The sequence below is a fragment of the Harmonia axyridis genome, chromosome 4 (genome assembly GCF_914767665.1).
Source record: "Harmonia axyridis chromosome 4, icHarAxyr1.1, whole genome shotgun sequence".
Classification (NCBI taxonomy): domain Eukaryota; kingdom Metazoa; phylum Arthropoda; class Insecta; order Coleoptera; family Coccinellidae; genus Harmonia; species Harmonia axyridis.
This window is the reverse complement of record NC_059504.1, coordinates 36,743,895-36,767,050: the sequence shown is the minus strand read 5'-3', so window position 1 is coordinate 36,767,050 and position 23,156 is coordinate 36,743,895. Positions and strand designations below refer to the sequence as shown.

Sequence of the window (23,156 nt, the reverse complement as noted above, 5' to 3'; positions counted from 1 at the left end):
ATGTTGGTCAAAGTTACCCAATATTTCCGTAACAACATTTCCGATTAGGTTAAATATGTTTTATTGCGAAGGATAAGATGGAAATAGTAAATTGAATTCATTTCTCGTAAATTTTGCATTCCTGTGAGGAATCAACATTCTGATTGGAGAATTCAAAAGAAAAATAATGCCTGAAACATCCAGAAGCCGCCCCAAGTAGGCAATAAAATTCAGCAACGTTTAGCAAAGCGAACGCCGACAAGCGTGTGTTTGTGAATTTTTTTTTGTGCTTGTGTCTTTTTTAGAGTCAATAACTCGTAAACAGCACTATGAGGGGATTACACGACATCTGGATATAGATAGATACAAAAATTCATTGTATTGCACACGTCACAGGATTCAATAAAAAAATACAACGTCGAAATGGTATAAATCATTTCTCATCATTGTCAGAACATGAATATAGTAGAAATAACTTAATGAAGTTATTCAATTCTTAAATGATACTGAGTATCATTGTCAAAATATAAAGACATTACTCAATAAAGTAGTAACTTCGAAATGGTATATAGCATTTCTCATCAATGTCAGAATATAAAAATAGTAGACATAACTCAATAAAGTCATACAATTCTTAAATGATGCAGAGTATCATTGTCAAAATATAAAATATAAATGCATTACTCAATAAAGTAATACGACTATGAATGATATAAAATACCATTCCTCATTACAACATTACAACATTACAACACAAAAAATAAATTAATTTAAAAGAGATTAAAATTCAAAATACTGGACAGGAACTCTTGGACACTCCAGAACGCATGCTGCCGCAAAAATTTACCGACAGTTTGCTTATACTCTTTGAGTATAATTCATAATCCGGCACCTTTGATGGTTTTTGATGTTAATTCAATTTGTCGATATTCCTCTTCTTGTTGTTGTTGACCGAATTAAATCTAATTCGGTAATTTGAATTTCCACACATGTGATTTTTGTTGATCGAGCTTGAAATGCTATACTTGAATTTTGGTGCCCTTGACGACCGCCTACACTGGCTACCCCCTAGCTACAGTCCTGGATATTTTATTTGAATTTTCCTAGTTCTGACGCCGCTATTAAAACCATATGTCGCACGAAGCTTGAAATCGCTATTCTTTAAATGCACGCAAACTCTGAACCCACTCAAATATAAGTATACATTCACGGAAATATTTTTTTCTCCAATATTCCTTTTGAATTTTCCACGGTTGTGATGATGTGATCATCCTGCAAGTGCGCAGCAGATTAACCGCAGGTAGAAGCCTATGGTCGAAAATTTTAAGGCTCAGCAGATTGAGATTATTAATATTTCATTTTGATTTACTGAATTAAAAAAAAATATTGTATACTCAGAAGGTCCGAATTTCGAAAGTTGAAGAAAAATTAAAATATTTAAGAAATTAATAGATCAAAAATCATAAAGTTCGAATGATATTGATGGAAAGTGTAATTGATATAACTGTGAGCTAATAAGGTATCAAAACTCAGAGACGGCAAAAGCTGAATAGCCTTCAGGCGGCAAATCTGTAAATCCGAAACTGTGCACGGAGCTTTAACTTGTTATTTCATATAAACACCTACAAAAACCACAAAACCGTCGGTTAGTGGTCACGGAATTATTGGGTAATTTTTTTATTATTCTTCTTTAATTATCTATGATCAAATTATGAGAGACTTTGATCTGTCCTCCTACATCCAAATGCTAATTTTCATCTGAATTGAAACTACAATTTTGAAATCAACACAAATTTTCAAAGGGCGATATTTTCGGAACCCTTTGTTAGCGTTTTGTCCATTAAAGAATTTAACTGCGGCATTCGAGATTAGGGATTCATCAAGCTTGTGAAAAATTACATACTTTTGACATTTTAACCAACTACTTGACTTGAAAATCAAACTCGAGAAAAATTACCTACTTGAGCTTGACTTGACTTGATTTTATATATGTATCGCTTGAGTTGATATCAAGCTACTTGATATTACTTGAGCTTGATATGTACGCGTCGAATGGCATATATTTCTGCAAGCTCGTGCGCGCTTAAACTAGTGCGCTCGTGCAGTAGAAAAAGGTTAACAAAGTACCTACAACTAGTCAAATGAAATAAGGGGATTCCTCGAACGCCGAGAGAAATATATCGGTAGATTTTGGTAGTTTCAGGAATATCTTTCCAAACTTGGCCAAAATGGCCAAGGATTTTTTATCAACGCCAGCATCTTTAGCTCCTGTTGGAAGACAATTTTCCAAAACCCGGATTAGGTTAGGTGAAAAATCTATAAGATGCCTCATGTGTCTTAGATCCTGGATGGAAAATGTTGAAATCAAATAAATTATGATTTATAGTGATTCAATTTATGTCTCTATTTTCTTCGATAAAGGCGAAAATGCGAGCCAAGCTTCATGGACATTGTCGAGTCCTGTTTCCATTGCTCAAGAGTAGAAGATTACACAAAAAACCGTTTGAAACCATTTGCATAAGGCTGGTCTCAAGAAGAACTCGAGTTACCGCAGATTAACCACTTGGACCGAATTTCCATCTGCGGATTGTTGCTGAATCGCAACAAAATAACCCCATTTTTGAAACGGTTGGTGGCTGGTGATGAAAAGTGGATGGCTCACGACAACGTCAAGCGAAAACGGTCATAGTAAAAAAGCGGTGAGCAGTCGGAAACGGTCAGGAAGGTTTTTCTGTGTGTTTGATGGGATTGGCAGGGAATTATCTACATAAGCTGCTCCCCTAAGGCACAAATACTGACTCGGAACTGTACTGTCAATATTCGGATCTTCTGAAGGAAGCAATCGCCCAGAAGCAAAAAATAGGAAAGGAATTGTGTTCCATGGGGACAAAGTAAGGCCACACACATCGATAGTGACTCGCCAGAGGTTCTTATGAATCTTATGCATCCACCTTATTTTTTGCCAATAGCGACTTGGGCTTTTATGAGAGAGGCATGCACAAACCTTCAAAATAGCAACAAGTTATAGAACCAAACGGCGCATATTCGACCTGAATCGGATCATTCTAACTGTGATAATTGAAGTCTTGATTTTTATGCAGAAATAATGGTTTTTTTTCGATACCTCATACTTTCTTGTGTCCGAGTTTTCTCATGAAATAAATCTACATATATTCATGAAATTGTTTGAACTTGTTTTTGTACTACAAAAATTTTGGAAACTGAATATGATATGATTTACTAAAATACATCTTTTTATAAAAAAACAATTGTCTCAGTAGGCACCAACAAAATATCTGCTATTTTGATAATCGATATGAGCCGTGACATTCTATGCCCCCCCTCAGACATCGCCTGGGTCCGCTCCTAGAAAAAACGCACATTTATCATTTAACTATATCTGGTTGACGCCTGTGATTTTGAAAAACCCTGAATGATTTGATTAGGGACGTATTTTATTGCACGTAGCACGTGTAATATACATGGGATATTGGTAATCCTTACCCGAAATTTCAGTTTTCTAGGATTCCAAATGATGAATATTTACCTGAAGCTATGTTTTGCACAAAAAAAAAAGTAAGAAAATAGAATAGAAAGGAAAGAAAGAAGTTGATACATAAATAAAAAGAGGCTACGGCAAACATAAAAAGTAATAATATATAGTGTGTTTTATATGAAATAATTTGTTTTTGATATAACTGACAAGATCGATAGAGCAGTGGTTCCTAGTGTTCCTACCCAAGATACCAATTTTTCAGTGAAATTGTACCCTCCGTGAAGATCCAGGGTACCATTTGCCCATCCTGGATATTCGCTTTTTCTCCTTCAATTTTTTCGAGATCGGTTTACATAATTTATCATAAAAAAATTATCATTCTTGTTGCACCTAGGTACGTTATTGAAGAGAGAACTAATCAGACCTCTATTGAATCCGTGATAGTTTTCACATTTTTGATCATACAAAACCCAAACCTAAAAAAGTCCAACAAAATCCAGCAGTATTCAGCCAGATAAATTAGACAATGCAGAGCGGCGAAACTTTATTTTGCCGAGGCGCCAAAATGTCTGGCGGTGGACCTGTCACCAGCTTCATATTTTACACTACTTATGAGTCTATGGTAAGCTTTAATATTTTATCAGGTAACAAATCGAATCTTGGGCGTTATGAACTAACTTCAATCTCGTAATTTCCGCCATGAACACCTGCATCCTGAGCAAGATTCCCTCTTAAAGTTGTCATACGATATTAGAACTTCGCATAAATATTGATCTATGCAACTTCCAAAGGATTTAATTTGATAACTACGCGTCAGTATGTTATTTTCCCATATAAAATTTTTCGTTCCAACGAAAACGACACAATAAGGGCACTATTTCATCGGATACATATAGGGTATATCCCACTTCCACTAGCTTAATAATAAATAGATAATAAGAAAGTAATATCAAACCAGCTAGTGTATGGATAGCTTTAGACAAGTTGTCGGTGGAGTCGCTCCGACTAACAAGGTTATCAAATGCTCCGAGCAATGTATGTGAAATGTCAGTTGCTCCGAACAGGTCAATATTCTGTGGTTGGTTGTGTCGCGTTCGGTCTGCTCTGCTCGTTCAATTCTGTGAACTTGAAAAAGAACATTCTATGCCGAATAATGATATGAGAATGAAATGAAAGGTGTTGGTTGTGTATTTTTCTCCCTACAACATTCGACACTCGACTCGCTATGCAATTTTGACTCGTGACTTGATCGTCTTGTACTTGTTTATTTGCACGGACATTGAGGAAAATAACGAAAATCATCATTATCTGTTCCGGTTTTGAATAGAATGCGATGTGCGCCTTCAAAAAATCAACAATAAATACAGAAAAATTTGGAGTTGTCGAAAAAACCAATCCTCTGCCGTGATTCCTCTAAAATTTTGTTCAAACTAGAACGTATAACCGAGTACATTAGCCATTTTTCTAATAGGATTTATGGAAGGAACCAGTTTAATGTAGGAAGTTTCGTCTTGAGAAATGTAAGTTTGAAAGATTCATTCACTTATTCACTTTAATTGAGTGACAGGGGTGTTTGCCGTGAAATTTGTATAATTCTGTCGTTTGTAACCAGTGCAGAGATGAGCCTAATTATCTGATTAAAATCAATTATTAATGTGTCTTATTGGAGGTCAGATTTATTATGAGCCCAATGCGACTATTTGCTCGCCTTTTTTGTGTGAAAATCCGCTAATTTTTATTTTTTGCAGATCTAAATATGGTACAAGATCTGACCTAGGTAACCTTTGAATTTGAGGGCTTCAATAGACAGGAATGCCAATGATGCCCTCAGCGCTGGAGGAGGCAGAAATTAGTAATGTTTTCACCTCTTTAGTTAATCCCACTGGGATTACCATAGTACCCTGCAGTCCTACTGCCAAGCCACTCAAGACTATCACAGATGTAAAGAACACCTTGCAGCAAGGACGAAAACAGGACTTGAAGGTATCAACACATTTACATTTCATATTGTGAAAGAAGCTGCAACCCTGCTTTTGTTTGGGACTAAAAAAATTATCAAAACTGAATGACCATATAGTTTCATGCTTTAATAAAATATTATCCCAAATTAAACTAATTGAATTCTCCATGACTGCTTCATTTTTGTTCATATTAAGTTCTTAGAACCCATTTAATTTTATTATGGTATGATGAACCCTGTTTATTTTTTCATCAATCAGATTGCATTACTATGAGTCATGATACTTGGAAGGGAATTTTTAACTCACATGGTATATTCTTTTGGAACCTTTTCAACTCTTGAGGTATCCAAATTACTCACTCAAATTACCTATTGAACTTCTGCACTGGTATTTTATTTTGAATTTTTGTAATATTTTTTTTCGTTATGTAATAAAAATCTTAGTTTTAATTTTAAATTGAAGGAAATAGAATAATTTTAGTTATCAAGATAATGCTCTCATATTGTGGTTACATGGAATAGGTAAATAATCAGTATTTCAACACAATAAAACTTGTTTCAAAGGATATTTTTGCTGTTTCGACTTATTAATTCTTTTTTCATCTTTAACATCAATTTAATACACATATTAAACAAAATTTTAGATTGCTGTTACATAATAATGCTAATTTTCCTTCAAAATAGTGATTGGTTTTCAGTTGTTGGAAAATGAGATAATTTGAAATAGTGAGCTAATAATTTCTAACTCCAATATTTCTAATATAAAAATTATAAGACAAAACAAGTAGAGCTAGTAGTAGTTACAGTGATTAGTGATTACAGATCAAATAGAATACACACTTTTGACTTGATTAAATTTTCCAAAATAAAATTTACAATCATTATGAGCTTTTATTGAATGTTTTTTGATTTAGAATATTTTCAACATATTTAATGGGTCATTTCAAATAATGAACTTTCTAGACTTGATTGTTATAACCTGTTACTTCACATTTTGGAATAAGGAATGTATAACATTGCCAATTTCAGACAATTTTACTTAATTATATTACTTTCACTTTTAAGTGTCATTAATTAAAATGTTATTGAATATTTTCCAATGTCCTTTTAAGGGTATCAGTGGAATAGATTATTTAAATAATAATATACTAATTGAAGGCTTGTAATCTTTACTCCTTCAAACAAAACCTAACGAACTCGCATAATTTTTTATGTAATTATTTCAATGAAAGATTTTACTGCTTTATCTAATTCTAATCAGTTTTATGGATTTTAGGCTTTAGTAGATATCAAACAATCATATCTTGGTTGAATTATTCAATATTTCTCTAATGATAATCAGGATGCACAAAAAATAAGCAAAATTTCATTAAACACTAATACTAGCTTCGGCTCTTTGGTCAAAATGTACTTCAAGTTACCTTCACCTTCAATATTCAAAATCATGGTTCAATGCATCAAGAGACTTTTAGCAAATCATCATTATTCAAGAATATCCTATTATACTAGGAAATTTTATATTCATCAATCAAACTAAACAAAAAATCAATAACACTACAATTTGTTAAAATAAAGTTAAAGAAAATACTTTTCTTTGGCAAAAAACATATGATGTGAATTAAATTAGGATAAGAAAACAAATATTCCTGCAATAATCTCCTGGATTTCAATTGAGATGAAAAAAAAATTGAAAAATCTTGTTATATCCTCGAAATGATTATTATTTTCCAAACTTATTCATTGAAAGTTGCCAATCTGTCTGAGCATTACATGATATTCCAATCAAGGATTTCCCTTTATATTCAATTGGTATGATTTTTTAAATTTTATTAGCAGGTTGTAAAATAATTCTGATAAGATAAGAAGGTTGTTATAAATAATCTTCTATATAATTCTTCTGGTACTCTAATGCATTTATTACTGTTTATAAAGAAAATGGTTGGTAATAATTTTCCTCAATATAATAATGCATGTGCTACAACAATTTTTTGTTGTATTCATCAGAGTTTTTTCCTTTTATGTGGTTTTCATTTCTATTTCTCATGTTTTTTATTTGGTTATCCCCTAATAGTGCATATACTAGTTTTTTGTATGGTACATTTTCTTGTGATTAATCTCGTAATAATAAATTCAAGCTTTCTGAAGACCAAACGTAAGTTACTTTTTCTCTAATGGATAACAGGTAGTCTTCATCTAATAACTCATATAGTAATTTCATTATATTATTACTTTCCATTATATAATCTAATTTCGTTGATGATTAAGTTATATTATAGGAAGTGATAATATAATAAAATTATATTTTATTTATAGTTTTTGATCAGATGATACAGATGGATGATGAAATTATTTTTATTGAATTCTGTGATTTGTCTGAGTTCTTGAAAATTTCTTACTTTGAAGGTGATAAGTTTTGTTGTGGTGTTTGTATATTGAGTCTATTTATGTTTGGTAATAAACTACTGCAAAATAGAACTTATAGCATTGACCTCTATCAGATATTTTTCAATTGAAAGTTTTCTCTTAATGAATGTTCCCTCTATACTCACCTAATGATTCTTATGCGTTGTTTTATACATAAGTGCCTTCTGCAAATTTCTTATTATGTTTCACTGAATCTTTCCAAAACTTTCATTATTTCTGGTACTTTTGATTTTTCATACAACTATAAAATATAGTTAAGTTCAAGCTCTTTTCAAACTTAATTTCAAATTTACAGTATATACTCAGAAACAATGCCTGGCCTGTTGATCATCCAATACGAAACCAGATGTGGCCTCTGCTCTGTACACAGCACCAGAATGAAAAATCATCGAATTCAGTTGAAGGATTTTACTGGGAAATGGTCAGACAGGTTAGTTATATTTAATTGTTGATGGAAATAATTAAAACTCAATAAATAAGGCAAACATTTTCTGCATTCAATGAAACCCTTTTAAATTTTGAGTACTATGATGTATTTTTTAAAGGTATTTGGAACCATGGAATTACCTGATAAACCCATAAATCTACCACCATTTGTGGAACCATCCCACTGCCATTCTTACTACCTAACACACAGAGGTAAAGCTGCGGTTGACAGAATTGTTTCTGTACTTGGATATGCTTATCCAGATATTGTGTACAGCCCAACCATATATTCTATATGCGCACTGCTGCTGCACTATATTTCAGGTAATTTTCAGTTATTATAATATTCAGAAATAATTGCGCCTTAAATCTTCGAAAGTCAATTTGAGGTATTTTTCAATATCCATGAGCATTTTTTCTAGGAAGATTTTGATAAACCTTTGGAATCGTTTAGGAAAAAGAAAGAGGGGTCTATACCGTTTCCGCCTAAAAAATTAAAAAATGCTAAATTTCAATTTTGCATTTGATTTTGGATTTTACACATTCCTATACGTGAAAGAGCGAAGGATTAAAAAATACGATGCTTATGAAAAAGAATAATGTGCCTTAGTGATGTAGATGATGTTATACTCTAAAGTGCCATTCTTCTCTTCATGAAATCTAAAAATATAATAATGCACCATAGACTTTTAATAACCTGGACTAGCCGTCACGTGACTTTTACTGAAAATGCTTTGCGGACTATAAAAGACAGATTGATGTTATGAAGTATGGAATAATTAATGGCAAAAGATACGAATTGGCTATTGAAACGCTATTTAAATTTTTTCAAGAGAAATATTGAGTTATTCAGATGAGAATAATATTGAAATAGCTAAATTAATCACCTTTAGGACAGATTTTCATGATATCTGAATTTCTTTAAGACACTAGCTAATTTCATTGAGTCCTTTCTGAAGGGAATATTTTTTATTTCTATTCCATAGTTTTCAGGAAGTTCAGTGAATGAACAATATTATAGACAATTAAATTTATATTCCATATCATGTAGCTACAGAAGTAAATGAACTTTAGCGATTTCAAAATTTGTGATGAATAATAACACCTACAAAAAACATACATGAAATTATCAAAATTTTATATTTTTTGTCTGTACAAAAATTGAGCCAAATATTTTTGGTACTTTTTTTATCGAGGGAGGACGGACTTTCTGTTGGAAAGTCTTTTTCATTTCAGCCTTTCGCTCCAGAAGTATACATCTTCCTTTACTCTGGTGGTGTAAAAAGTACTGCAAATTTTATACAATGGTTTATTATTTTCACTTTTATCACAAAATATTTAAGCACATAATAAATATCAACATAAAAATTTTATTATGAATATCCTCAGTTTTGAAGTGATTATTACATATTACGGCTGTAGCAGAAGGTTTAGTCTTTCCTCATCATTGCCATCACCTATTTCTGTCTCACTATGTCACTTTTCGGAAACCTGTGTAAATATTCCAGAAAATAAACAATAAATCGCTTCATGCTTACTTACCTATGAAATTTCACTGCCGACCCTATTTTGGATCTACCTTAGAATAATAAAAATAGATATCATTTTCAGTAAGCAAATTTTGTCCCCAACATGAACTATCAAATTTGACGTGAAACGCGCGAAAATGAAAACATATCGGTGATACGATATTTTATTCAATTCGCGAGTTTCTCCACAAAAAACGCACTTCTTTTGTCCCATAGTGAATCAACATTTCATATTAACTTGTGGCGTTTAACCCTTGGTTCAAAAAAAAATTATTTATTTAAAAAAAAATGTCCACCGCTTTCCAACACAAAGAAGAGTCCCTCTATAATTTTTCCGGTCAGCTATCAGTGAAGACGGCGTGGGTTCAAGATGTTTTTAAAGGACGCCAACGTATTTTGAAGTGACTCTTCAACAAAAAAAACTATCGGCTAAATACGTAAATACCGATGAAATTTTTCAAAAAAAAAAATCTATGTGACAAGAGATAAAAAAAAATATTATAATAAAACCTAAAGAATAAAATGATTTGTGAACTTTTTTCCAATGACATTGGATAAAATAGAAAAATCTTATCGTCATAAGATGCTCATAGACAAAGTGGTCAAAAGTTAGTACTACAATAATCCATTTTGTTATTTGAACATCAAGGAGAGATAAATATTCTCTATACAGAGTTACTTGGAATGTGGAAAATTCTAATTGTTAAAAACTCCTAGTGTCTTCCATAACCTTAACAATCTCAAATTAAAAGAAATAACTTAAAATTTAATTTGTTTCAGAGGAGGAGTGTTATAACTGTATGGTTTGTCTTGTTGTTTGTAAGGAAAAAACTTTCATCACCCAAACGAAACTACTATACGAAGTGACATGGAAGACAGTGATGCAGATCAGTAAAAAACATGTGGTAGGTGCACTCAGGCGCCGAGAAAACTGGAGAAACTCTATGTTTTGTTTCCTGTTTTGGTTGCAGAAGGGACCTGCTGTGTTTCTGCAGAGACACTGCAACAGTGCCCGGGCAGAAAGAATTTACATGGATTGGATATGGTGGATATTTCAAGGGTTGCCTTTTCAACATCTCATACGTATAATGGATTGCTTCTTTCATGAAGGAATAAAGGTTAGTTGAATACGAAACTTTTTTCACTTACTCTCAAAATATACACACTGGCAAAGTTTTTAGTTTATTTTCTCTTGAACTCTTTAGCCTATTTTAGCAATTTTTTTTTCTTATATACAGGAGAATGAAAAAAACGCCTCTTGTTCAGAACACCCTATAGAACGAATCATTGACACACGATAATTTTTACAAATACATAGATGTTACCTCATCTCTTTTCTGAACATTTTCAGTTTTTAGTAATTGCAATATCTTAATTTTGAGAGAAAATACAGCACTTTTGGCTTCAGTACGCTGAAGACAAAATTGTTCATTGTATTAAAAAAATGGCAATCATCAACTTGTTTTCATTGATATAATGTACTTTTTCGTCAATATAATGAAATTTAATTATTTAAGCATTGATATTATGAATTCCTGTTCCATCAATATTGCTATTCTGAAGTTGTTGTTCAGCATTCATTTTCGATGAACAGTAATATATTTTTGATACAAATTGCAACCGATCAAATAATGCACCAAAAATTATAAGAACAATTGAATGAAAATAATTTATCCATATGATGAACGAATTTTCATTGTTTTAATGTTTCTGTTCATCAGTTGAATTACTATAACTGTTTTCATGGAATTTTTGTACAATTTCGGTTCAATGTATCAATTGAAATTAACTTTTTTGGGAGCTTTGTAATTCAAAACATTAATTTCTCGTTCAACACCGGTACCACATAAAGTGCTGTAATTTCTCTCAAAATTAAGACATTACCAGAAATAAACACAGGAAATGTTCCGAAAAGATGAGGCAACATCTTGTCTGTCAGCAATTCACTCCACAGATGTTCTGAATAAAACCCTACTTCTCATGTTTTGTTTCATCGCTGTATAATAACAAAAAACAACGTAACTGAGGGCGATATTTGAACCGTTATATTACTGATAAATCAAGCAACAATTCAAAAATAAATGCCAAAATCTGCCAGAAAGATTCAAGTGAAAATGAACTGCAAACTTGGTTGAGATTTTGTCCATTTTCCTACTAAACAGTATTATTATTATTATACAGTGGAATCTCATTAACTTGAAATTCCTTGATAACTTATATATAATATATATAAATTATTGTCAATCCCCTTGGAAGAACCTGTGTAAGCCGTAAAAATATCCAAGCATAACTGGAAATAATGTTACTGATTCAAACTCAAACTGAAGAAATAAACAACTTATTTCTAAGTGAACGAACACACCACAGTACAAGAACAATTCCATCATCAACTATAATCGAAAGCTTAAGATACCTCAACACATGAAGACCTACTACCTTTTTTTACCTATTTTACCTTTACAATAATGTTGTTGATACAACTCATAGTATTTATGTATATATATTTTATTTATTTATTTACATGGCTGAAGGACCTCGGTTGATGGCCTATTGATTCTTATCAATAAAGAACTTGTTGTTGTTACTGATATGTTTTACCATTTTTACCTTTATAAGTCGAAGACACAAAAATTACCTCTATAACTCAAAGTCAGTAGTTAATTCCAAATCCCTCCGCACAAGTCGAAACGTGTCGATGAATTAGCCTATTCAATAATGCAATAATTGCATTGTGAGGATTTATAGAGTTTAGTTTTGTTTATTGTTTAATTTTGTAAAGGCTGTAGGAAACACATTTTTTGTTTGATGATTTTTATCCCGGCTCTCCTAAGCCTCTGAGAGACCTCTCAGAAGATTGGAATCTTAAAAACTTATTTAGAGTTTTCACTGTTAGTTGCTGAAACAAGCTTGAAAAATTTCAATAAAATGCTCCTGCACATATAATAGCAATAATTTGTCAAGTTGAAAAAAATGTTGCCAAAAAAGAAACGAACAATAACACTTTGAATTAATTAACTCTTTTGACGTTTTGAGATAAAACTCAGACTCCTTCATCAGACAAACTCTTATTTGGTTTACCTCTATAAGTCGAATTTAATCAAGAATGACCTGTATAACTCGAACTTCGCCTATGTCGAACTATATGTAGCTCAACAAAAAATGTTGGTCCCGTGGTGATTCGAGTTAACGAGAGTCCAATGTAGTATTAATTTTGCTGGTGTGTAAAGTCCCCTAAAAATAGTAAAAAATCTAAATTATTCACTACTTTTCTCGCAATATAGAAAAATGTTTTGCCTTTTCCAGGTGTTCTATAGAACAGCTATGGCTATACTCATTCTTTTCTACAAAAGCACCACCAACCCATCTAGTGAATATCAAGTAGAAATTCAAAAGAACGGCGTGGAGAGTGCTCTCCTCAAGTTCTGCAAGGAAATACCTGTAACCCCACAGAAGTTTCTCAAAGTGGCCTTCGGAATAAGAGGATTGAGCTCAGCCTATATTTCTCGAGTTTTCATTAGGACAGAGATGGTGCTGAAGAGTAAGACTGTGATTAGTGGATCCAGGCAACTAGTCAGGTCTAGATCGAGCGAAAATCTGCCGAATAGTCAGAGTCAGAATAACATTCAGATGGTGTCCCATACATTGACGATCAGGGAGGTAAGTGTGTTCTTTTGATAGATATATTGTTCTTTGAGATGAAAGATTAATGTTTACAGTTTGTCTTACTGAAAACTATTAATGACCAATATTTTTGAAACTATAATTGATACAAGAAAACTATTCTGTGGATTCAAAGAGAGAACCAAAACATTGTACTTTTCAGCTCTATATATTCCTCTAAAGATGGTCATTCTTACTTCAAAGTGACAACATAGGTCGTGTGATACCTTGTTTGAAAGGTCTTTAATATCTTCAAGCAATTTTGCTGGAAAGTTATCTGGATCTGAATGTGTCTTATTTTGTTGAAAACCTCATATGAACTAGTGGAACAGTGGTTGTGGTTCAAAATTGACTATGAACAAAATAAAATCACAGCGGTTATTATTTCAATAATAGAACGGAAATTTTATTGTTTTAGCTTCTCCCGCTCATATTATTCTCATAATTTTGTAGTAAAGGTTACTATTCAGTCCTACAAATATCTGCAAGTAGGCTCAGCTTTAAGCACACATAAGATCCCAAAAAACAGCAGTGATCACATAAGTTGGTATACTTGGCTATTAATTGCCAGTTCAATTTGCAACATGATATGCAGGTCTCTACTGGAATATGAACATGCCTGAAGAACTAGCAGAAAGAACAAGCTAACAAAACCAAATTAGGCACCTTAGCCACCTGTTGCACAAGCCTTCTAACCTCTTCTTATTGTTGAGGTTAAAAGAAGTAGAGCCAAGAACAAGAGTACAGAAATTGAGACAAAAATTCATTACAGCAGATCAACAAGACTATTATGAATTTACTGATACATCTTTCCGTCCTCTCTTCAAAATTAGAGAAACATTTAAAACTGGATAACTTTTATGGCGGAATTTTTAGAGAATTGAAAGATTTTTCAGAAAGTCATCACATAACCTAGAGTGCTATTTAAGATTTTGACGTAACTACTATTATCAGAGGTAATTTTAAAAGTGACTAATTTTGGTTCCCTATTGAAAATTTTGAATGGGGTTTTTCAATTTTATTAAATCAGATTATATTTTGAAAACAAACAACCATTAACAGTTCATGGAGGACAGACTGTAGATTTGAAATTTATGACTCTTTGAGTCGAATGTTATAACACCAAATAATTTTTGTTTTTTATTACTTTAGTGTCTAACTCTGTTTGAATTAGATATTATTAGTATGTCAACTAGTTATCACTTCATTTCAAAAATGGTCTAAAGTTCTTATCAAAGGTAATTAGGTGAAGTATTCAATTTTTTCGGATTTTATTTTAAATATAAGAATGTATCTTCAACACGAATATTCTGTTGAAGCCTCCCATTGAATTATTAATTTACAACACAACTCTTCTTAATGTCTCAGGTCATTATTGTAACAAGTATATTTGATAAACTAAAGGGTAGATTTTGGGTACATTGGTGTATTCTTCAAAGAAAATAGTTAAAGTTATGAATGGCTGCTGAGAAGTGTACCTAGACTAGACCCATTAGTTTTCATTATATATTTGTGAAGAAGCAATATAGGAACAGGTACAGTTATATTCTCAAAAGTATCCTAGTGTTGTATTGTTCAAGATTACAATTTCATCAGAAAAATGGAAAATGAAGTCAGTATTGGCACTTTTATCTGATAGGTAACTTATTAAGGAAAGAAGTGTAATTTATTTGCTGCTAGATAATCAACTTTTGTGATCCCATGTATAATACTTGAAAAGGTTTCTTGAAAATTGATTCAATCTTCTTTATTTTTATATTCTCATTTATTCCCATTTGCTACTTCACGTCATTATACTATCCTTCTGAGTTCAGTTAGTTCAATTATAAATCTTCTTCCTTCGTTTTGCATTTCAGAGAATGCCTGAAGAGATGTATGATGATATGGTATCGTATTAGATTTTTTAATTCAAATTGTGTTTCGCTGTGCCATATTGATTGTTGGCCGTTTTTATGTTCAGTTTCATTCTTGATGGGCTTTCAGTATCGTTCATCCATTCTATTCAGAATAACCTTTCGACTATCTCATATTCTGGTAGGTGAGATCTTTGAAATTTCAGGCATAAGCAACAGGAATTTGATTTTTCTGTATTTCTAAATGTAACAAGACAATTGTTGAAATTTCAAAGATCTTTACCTCACTCTCTTGCTTTCATTCTTGCGGCTATTCAGATGTCATCAGTGGAAAAAGCAGATATTTTACCTGCCCTATTCACGTGAATGTTAAATAACACTTTGTTAGAAACTCATTGGATGTTGTGATGTATTGCACCACTAACTTTGCGGACAATAAAAAAGGATCATAGCTCCCGGTTACTGAAGATAATTTTGCGTACTTTTGTAAATCTGTTGAAGAAATTTTTTTCGTAAAGTATTTCTAACCAGAATATGGATTAGAAAACTCGTGACAATATGTAAAATGTAGTTATTGTATTTGACATTTGAAAACGTTTTATTTTTTCTAATGCTGCGCAAAGGGAGCTCATTCGCCAGGTCCACGTACTCTGTCCATGGGAATTTATCCTGTGCAGAATGTGGAATCTGTTATACTCGCCCAGGAAGATGTAAGTCAATGGGAGTACTCGAAAAATGTATGGGTGGTACTTGTCTTTTTCAAAAATAGAAGCATTCGGAGAAAAAAGATCAAGTGCACAAGAGCCTTTTGAAAATATAGCCTATCTTTAATTAAAACGTCATTGTATTCTTCGATTGAAGCAGAGACGAGTTTTATTGATATTTTTCGACATTGGAATATATTGACATGATGAAGTTAAAGCTAAGCTGTAAACAAAAGGCATTCTTGATCAAGTTTTTTTTTTCTTTCTTTTTTTTATTTTGAGAATTCCCATTATTTTGTGTTAGTTTATTTTTGTCTTTGGCATCAGTGCATTTTTTGATTGAGATTTTTTTGTTTTCTGTATTATGTCAATGGTCTATATGTTAGGTTTAGAGGATACAAGATTTATTTGTTTTAATATTCTAAACAATACTAGGTGATCTCAATTCTGAAGTAATGCCCACCCGAAGTTCAAAGGTTACAAAACACTATCTTTATTATCTTTTAAATATCTCGCAATATTTTTATTTGATTATTGAATTATTTTTTAATTGAATTACACTCCATATTCAACAAAGAGTTAAAATACAACCAATTAACTCACAAACAAGTTTTCTAATGGATTTTTTCGGGACAAAATAATTTCAAGGATTTGGAATTAAACTATTACACTTTACATGCATATCCATGAAATTTATAATATGACTTTTACTTGTCTGTAATAAATTTTTATGTTAGTTCATTACTCCCTGGAAGTATTCGAAAATATAATTGAAAATAAGCAACATTGACTAAATTTTTATGCATAGGATATGCATATATGCATGAAAAAGTGTTAACCTTTCACATATCAATGAAAAGTTTCTGGACAGTAACTCAAATATTAATGGCAATAATAAATACTAACCTAACCACTGCATGTGGATAAAAATTACACTTAATAATTGGATATATAAAATGTATGATATTTTATTAAATCAATTTATATTTGAGAAGTATTTTAAAGGAAAATGCTAATTTGTAAGTTGTACTTTTTTGATGTCCTATGCTCACACAACAGAAATTTGAAAGCAAAACATTAACTCAATATAAAAAATAATTTTTTTTTGTTTTTAAAAGAAGTTTCATTTTCATTCAATGGTGTTCACAGAAAATAATTCAAATTGGGATTTACTCTCTGCCTCGCATTTTATTGCTTTGCAATTGTTCATTTAAAATTATCAGAAAGTGGGAAACATCATTTTTAAAGTGAGCATTCATTTTTCAATGAGGAATTGGCATCGTTATTGACTCAGGGGTTAAATCCAACATTTTTAATATATGAAACGAAAAATCTCCTAACTTTTTGTTAAATTTATGTATTAATCTATTTTATCACAGCTTCGTGTTAGGCTGTATTGAATTTTCTCTTAAAAAACCAACCTAACTAGAAAATACTGTTTATAAAATAAAAATTACTTGGAATTTGACTTGCGCATCCGCCAAATTATTTCTATCCTGATTGGTTCAAATTCAATCCTAAAAAATCTGGCACACCCTAATAATATTATAAGAAAAAAGTTTATGGCGTTCTATTGGCTATCATCTTCCGCTTTACAAAGTAAAAAAATACTTTATTCGTTTGCTTCTTAGCATAGTTGTATTTATGAATTGTTATCATCTATAGTTTTCGCCCAGTGTAGTGAATAGCTCTGCTTGAGAGATTTTTCCTTTCAAGCTCAAGGTCCAACGGGCCATTTCCTCATTTTCGTTATTGTGTGTCCGCATCGGAACTTGCCAATCTGCCTACCATCCATTACGTGATTATTTTCCATCTAGCTTCTAACACTGTGGTCTTGGCTGCCGGTTCGCATCACCATGTACACCCCCATCTTGCTGTATACCACAGAGGAACACGGATGCTCTTTAACCACATTTTATGTGAGGGTTGAACAGCACGAGCCTACCCTGCTGCTTATTAAGACGTGCAACAACGAAGTAAGTAGGCGTCAACAGGTAGTATGATAAACGTTTGTGATAATTGATAACACTAGGTAGGCTGTGATTTTTCGGGCGCATGCGAGAATAGACTATCAATAGGGGTTGAAGTCGAGGAACGAGTTGGAATGCTTTGATGTCGAAATACATTGCGCAAAAGAATTAACGTACATTATGGAAATCTCAAATTTACTCTACAACTGAAGGTGTGCTCAATGATAATTATTTTTATCAGAATTATGCATGCATATGTTATCCACTTTCAACGTTTTTCTTCAATACATATGTTTTTTCCCAGCAGGAATAAAAAAGATGATTTTGAATGTATTGGCTCCATTCTGAAATCTGTTGTTCTCGATCAATTCTAGTGATCAATAGTTTTTTTTTCGTTTGATTTTCTACACTCGATCGCTATGCAACGCGAAACACGCAATTTGACCCAAGAGGAATGTGCCCAAGCGGTAGTTTTGCGAGAAGAAGGGTGGACATACACAAGAATTGCAGAAAGGTTTGGAGTTTCCCATACAAGTGTGTCCAGAATGTTGCAGCGATTCAGGGAGACAGGTATAAATGTCCGAAGACCAGGACAGGGTAGACCACGGGTAACAACTGCCATTCAAGAACGTTACTTGAGAGTTTCTTCGTTGAGACAACGGTTTGCAACCGCTAGCCTCCTTCAAAATCAGCTTGAGCAAACTCATGGGGTGCAAATTAGCACTCAGAGAATATGATTTAAGACCTCGTGTCGCGGCAAGAGGCCCAGCTCTTACCCCAGCCCATCGAAGGGCGCGTTTAGATTTTGCGAGAGAGCATATCCATTGGAAAGAGGCTGATTGGGAAAGAGTGCACTGAGCATATCTTTCATGTGGACGTCTGTATACAAGGGAACATGGATCACAATGGTAGAGGCAGAATCTAGACTCATCTGTGAAGAGAACTCTTTCCTAATCAGCCTCTTTCCAATGGATATGCTCTCTCGCAAAATCCAAACGCGACCTTCGATGGGCTGGGGTAAGAGCTTTTTTTATTCCTGCTGGGAAAAAACATGTGTATTGAAGAAAAACGTTGAAAGTGGATAACATATGCATGGATAATTCTGATAAAAATAATTATCATTGAGAACACCTTCAGTTGTAGAATAAATTTGAGATTTCAATAATGTGCGTTAATTCTTTTGCGCTGTGTAGTTTATGTCTGCGTGAAATACTATCTTTACTTGACAATTTAGTTTTTCACAGCCTTAATGTTGCTGCAAGCTCATCTGTGACAATCGCAATTCTAATTTCTGAGATAAGCTTGAACAGACTGATACAAAATGAAAAATATTATTTTTGTCTTCTGCAATTTTTTTTCATTGCCATGCTACTTAATTTTTTTATGTACATATATTACGAATCTATCATATTGATTTCTCATGGATTAATTTTGGTCTTTGCCTGTGATTTACTTATCATAGTTAAATAAATATAATAATACCTAATCAAAATTATTGGGGTATTCAATCTATTTATTATTAATATTTATATATAATTTTGAACACCGTTCTCAAGGAGATACTAAATATACAGAATAATATATCATTCAAATCGATATTTTCAGCCTTAAACTGATTGATATCTTTTAAGGCCTCAATATCCAACTCGAAAAATATGAGACAAAAATGTGAAAACCCTCATTTCTTTAATAACAGCAATTGGAATACACACTTGTATAAACCAATTTGCTGTGAATAGGGCATGAAATCCTCAAGTAAACCCTCATTGAATGACTATTCTCTAGGTATTTCATATGTGATTTAAAAATTAAATAATATTTTACTAACATAATTCTTTTTGTGTAATTACTAAACAATTTGCTAACATTTTGTGATTATGTAAGTATGGGTGTGATTAAAATATAGTCATTGCAAGTTTTTTGAACTATTCGTTACTATAAAATCTAGAGTGCATTCTGCTGGCAATACTCGTATAGAAAGTAGAAATATATCTTGGAGGTAATGTCCTTTAACCAACGATCACTAACTACAAACAGTGATGAGGTTTAAGTAGCGTAGGAACACGGTAACAAATCATAACCGAAATACATGAGGACCTCCTTGCTCCAATAACATCCCAAAAGAGATTTATAGCCTTTATAGGAATTGATTATTTGCTTTTTCAAGGTTTTTGGTGCTTATTGCTCTTCGAGATGGTGCGAACGGAATCAGAAGGATCAACGAGGTAACAGACAAGCCTATTTCGGCACAGGAGAAACCTTCTTATTTTCACTCTACCCTGAACGTGCCAAATACCCATGGGTGGGTATTGATGCCGACAGGGTTGAACATGGTGCTGAGCTTTTCATGGCCGCTGATACCAAAATGATAACCATTGGCGGAGGGTAAGTTCAAATTTCTACGATTTAATTTAATCGGTGTATATATTGTATAAAAACTACGTGATTGGACGAACGGGGTTTCGCGAATATGATATTAAATCTAGATCGTCGAATGATTATCGCGTATAAGGGCCAGTTGTACCATTTGCCTAATCGTTGATTAAAAATTTAAACATTGATTACTTTCTGATTTAATGACGTTTAATGTGGCCTAATCACCGATTACACTAAACAGGAAAATTTGGACGTTTATTTTCCCGATTAGTTTTAAACAGGGTTCTGCGCATAGACCTAATATCAATTTGATATTAGGTCTATGGTTTTGCGCAACTCAAAACGTCAAAACATATGACTTATTACATAACCATAAACATTATGTCTTTATGGACATAACCTGATGGTGTCACATTATATGTTTCTGTGTTTGGTTTTGTGAGGAATTTCAAAATTGAAATATGGATTCTGATTCAGATCGTGAATTATCATCCAATGACAATTTATAATTGATTGTGATTTATTTTGACTTTGTCACCACAAGAACAGAGAACATTATGCTAGAAAATTGAAATTCCTGATTTTTCTATGATCACCGTCGATATTTTGAAATGTTGCCAAACATATCTCATGTTTAGCTAAACATCGATTATTATCAAACGGTGCAATCGGTGCAAATTATAATCATCGATCAGTACTAAACATTGATTAGGTAAACAGCGTTTATTCTTTGAATGGTGCAATTGGCCCTTAAGCTGCGTTTACATTGGTCACTCGGGTGCAACATACTCACTTCGAGGGAAATTTCACACTACCCAGAGGAAAGCGAGAAATACCGTGCGAGTTAGGCAAGTCCTCAAGGGAGCCACCTTCAGTTCTAGTTTCTGTACAAATAGGAAAGCTAAGTTCAGAAATAATTTCCTTTCGCGCAATTCTCGGTTTTTGTGGAGATCTGCAAGAACTCTTCTTGGCTCATCCCTCGCGCAACTATAGGATTACTATAGTTTACCTTAAACGAACTCGATGAACGAAATCCTTTGAATCGCGGACAAAATTGATTGAGCGAGGGCCCACACACCGAAATTACTCAGGGGTACTCGCGAAATAATTTCGCGAGGGAATTGCGCCTAGTGTAAACGCAGTTTGGAATTGAAAAACGCATTCTTTAAAAGTAATAAATAAGAAAATATTGGTAATATTGGACACAATTTTATTCTATTGTTTAATTTGTAACAACGCCGACGTTTCGACACAGTTCGTTTCTTTTTCAAGGCTAAAAAATATAAATAAATATATAAGGCATACAATATGACATAACATGATAACACATTACCTAGTTACGACAAACAATATTGTACGTTTATTAAAATCATTAAGACAATCTTCAAGGAATCGAAATTCTTTTACACCGCAGATAATCAACATCAACATCCATTAAGTTATTTCCAATACGACAATGACATAAACATACGATTACGATAAAAAATATTAAATGGACTTCTTTAAAAGGTTTTGTTCCAACACATACGAGAATCTGTACAATGTTTCATATCATCTTTGTTTCGTCTTATCATAAGCCTTGTACCTTTTTTTTAGGCAGTTTACAAAATTGTGCCGATGAACGCTGAAATCTTATTTCTAATATGTTCTCCTACCATGTATTTTTATATAACAAAAGAACTAATACTGTTTTAATTGGAAAATGCATAGGTATTATATGTGTTCCGACATCCTGAGAAGATTTGATATTGTTCAATATTAATAACATTAGAAGAACTACAAACGACAAATGTTCATATTGATCAAATCAATAATGTCTTTGAACATTGGTGGTAAATTTGTATTGGCCTCTTACACATTATGGATACATTAAGGATATATGGTATACTGCTTTTGCCTAAAAAAACATGTATACCAAAGTGCAAAAATCATAAGAATATCATGTATTACTTGGTTTTCTTATTTTAATGTTTAATTTGTTATTTTATTGTAAATGTTGAATCCGAGAACATAATCATTAATAAAATTACGAGAGATGTACTTGTTCTGATTACATCGGTTGATTTTTTTTTAATTTTCTAGTGATGGCCAAGCTATTTGGATCGATGAAAATATTCGCTTTGGCAAAAGCGATGCTTGTTCTACGTTCAATAACCCTCCTTTGTGTCCTGGTGGAGACTTTGAGATAAGGGTTGTGGAAGTATATGGCTTCAAAATGAATGATTAAAATGAAGTATGACGATATATTTTTATGCTGCACAGCAAACTTCTTCAATCAAGTGGAAATATCTCGCACGGGTGCTTTCATGTTCTGAGAAAATTTCGAGCAATTGTGCACGCATCGAATTATGTCAATTTCATATAAGCTTATGTTGAATGTCAAATATCCCACTTCTTGGCTTTTCAGTCTGCTTGATTTCTCTTAACAGCCTCATCTCATTTTCAGCTTTTGTCAAATTCACTTTTCTGCATTTTTCGTTCAAAGCATGGATATCTGACAAGCTAAGGTATATGCAAAAAAAAATAAAATGAATGGATGATCAACGCTGGGAACTGCATCACTTGATACTATTTGATTGTTTATTTAGATTTCGAGATACATCAATCTCGCAATTTTAGTAATTCATAACTCAATATAATATTGTGAACAAACATGATCACATTTTTGCAATAAAAAAAAAACTTACGGCTCCCAGAATAATATATTCTCAATAGTAGATATTAAAAATAATTATCTGCTATAAATATAATCCTATCTGACCAACAAAGAAATATTTGG

General features: G+C 32.5%; 1 protein-coding gene across 10 annotated transcripts in view; it reads left to right on the top strand.

The window, feature by feature from the left end:
- The window catches only part of LOC123678568 (GTPase-activating protein skywalker), an 83,519-nt gene that overhangs the window by 58,036 nt on the left and 2,327 nt on the right, over positions 1-23,156 (top strand). Inside the window, exons 1-10 of one of the 10 annotated variants that reach the window (XM_045615671.1) lie at positions 4,542-4,995; positions 5,224-5,458; positions 8,155-8,289; positions 8,405-8,609; positions 10,595-10,932; positions 13,118-13,471; positions 15,951-16,037; positions 17,849-18,007; positions 20,169-20,386; positions 22,460-22,610. In XM_045615671.1, the coding sequence (XP_045471627.1) occupies positions 5,288-5,458; positions 8,155-8,289; positions 8,405-8,609; positions 10,595-10,932; positions 13,118-13,471; positions 15,951-16,037; positions 17,849-18,007; positions 20,169-20,386; positions 22,460-22,604 (1,812 nt within the window). In that variant the 5' untranslated portion in view covers positions 4,542-4,995; positions 5,224-5,287 and the 3' untranslated portion in view covers positions 22,605-22,610. Of the gene's footprint in view, positions 1-4,541; positions 4,996-5,125; positions 5,145-5,223; positions 5,459-8,154; positions 8,290-8,404; positions 8,610-10,594; positions 10,933-13,117; positions 13,472-15,330; positions 15,361-15,950; positions 16,038-17,848; positions 18,008-20,168; positions 20,387-22,459; positions 22,611-23,156 lie in introns of those variants that run through there. The other 9 variants (XM_045615675.1, XM_045615677.1, XM_045615670.1 and 6 more) reach the window with 9 other exon arrangements.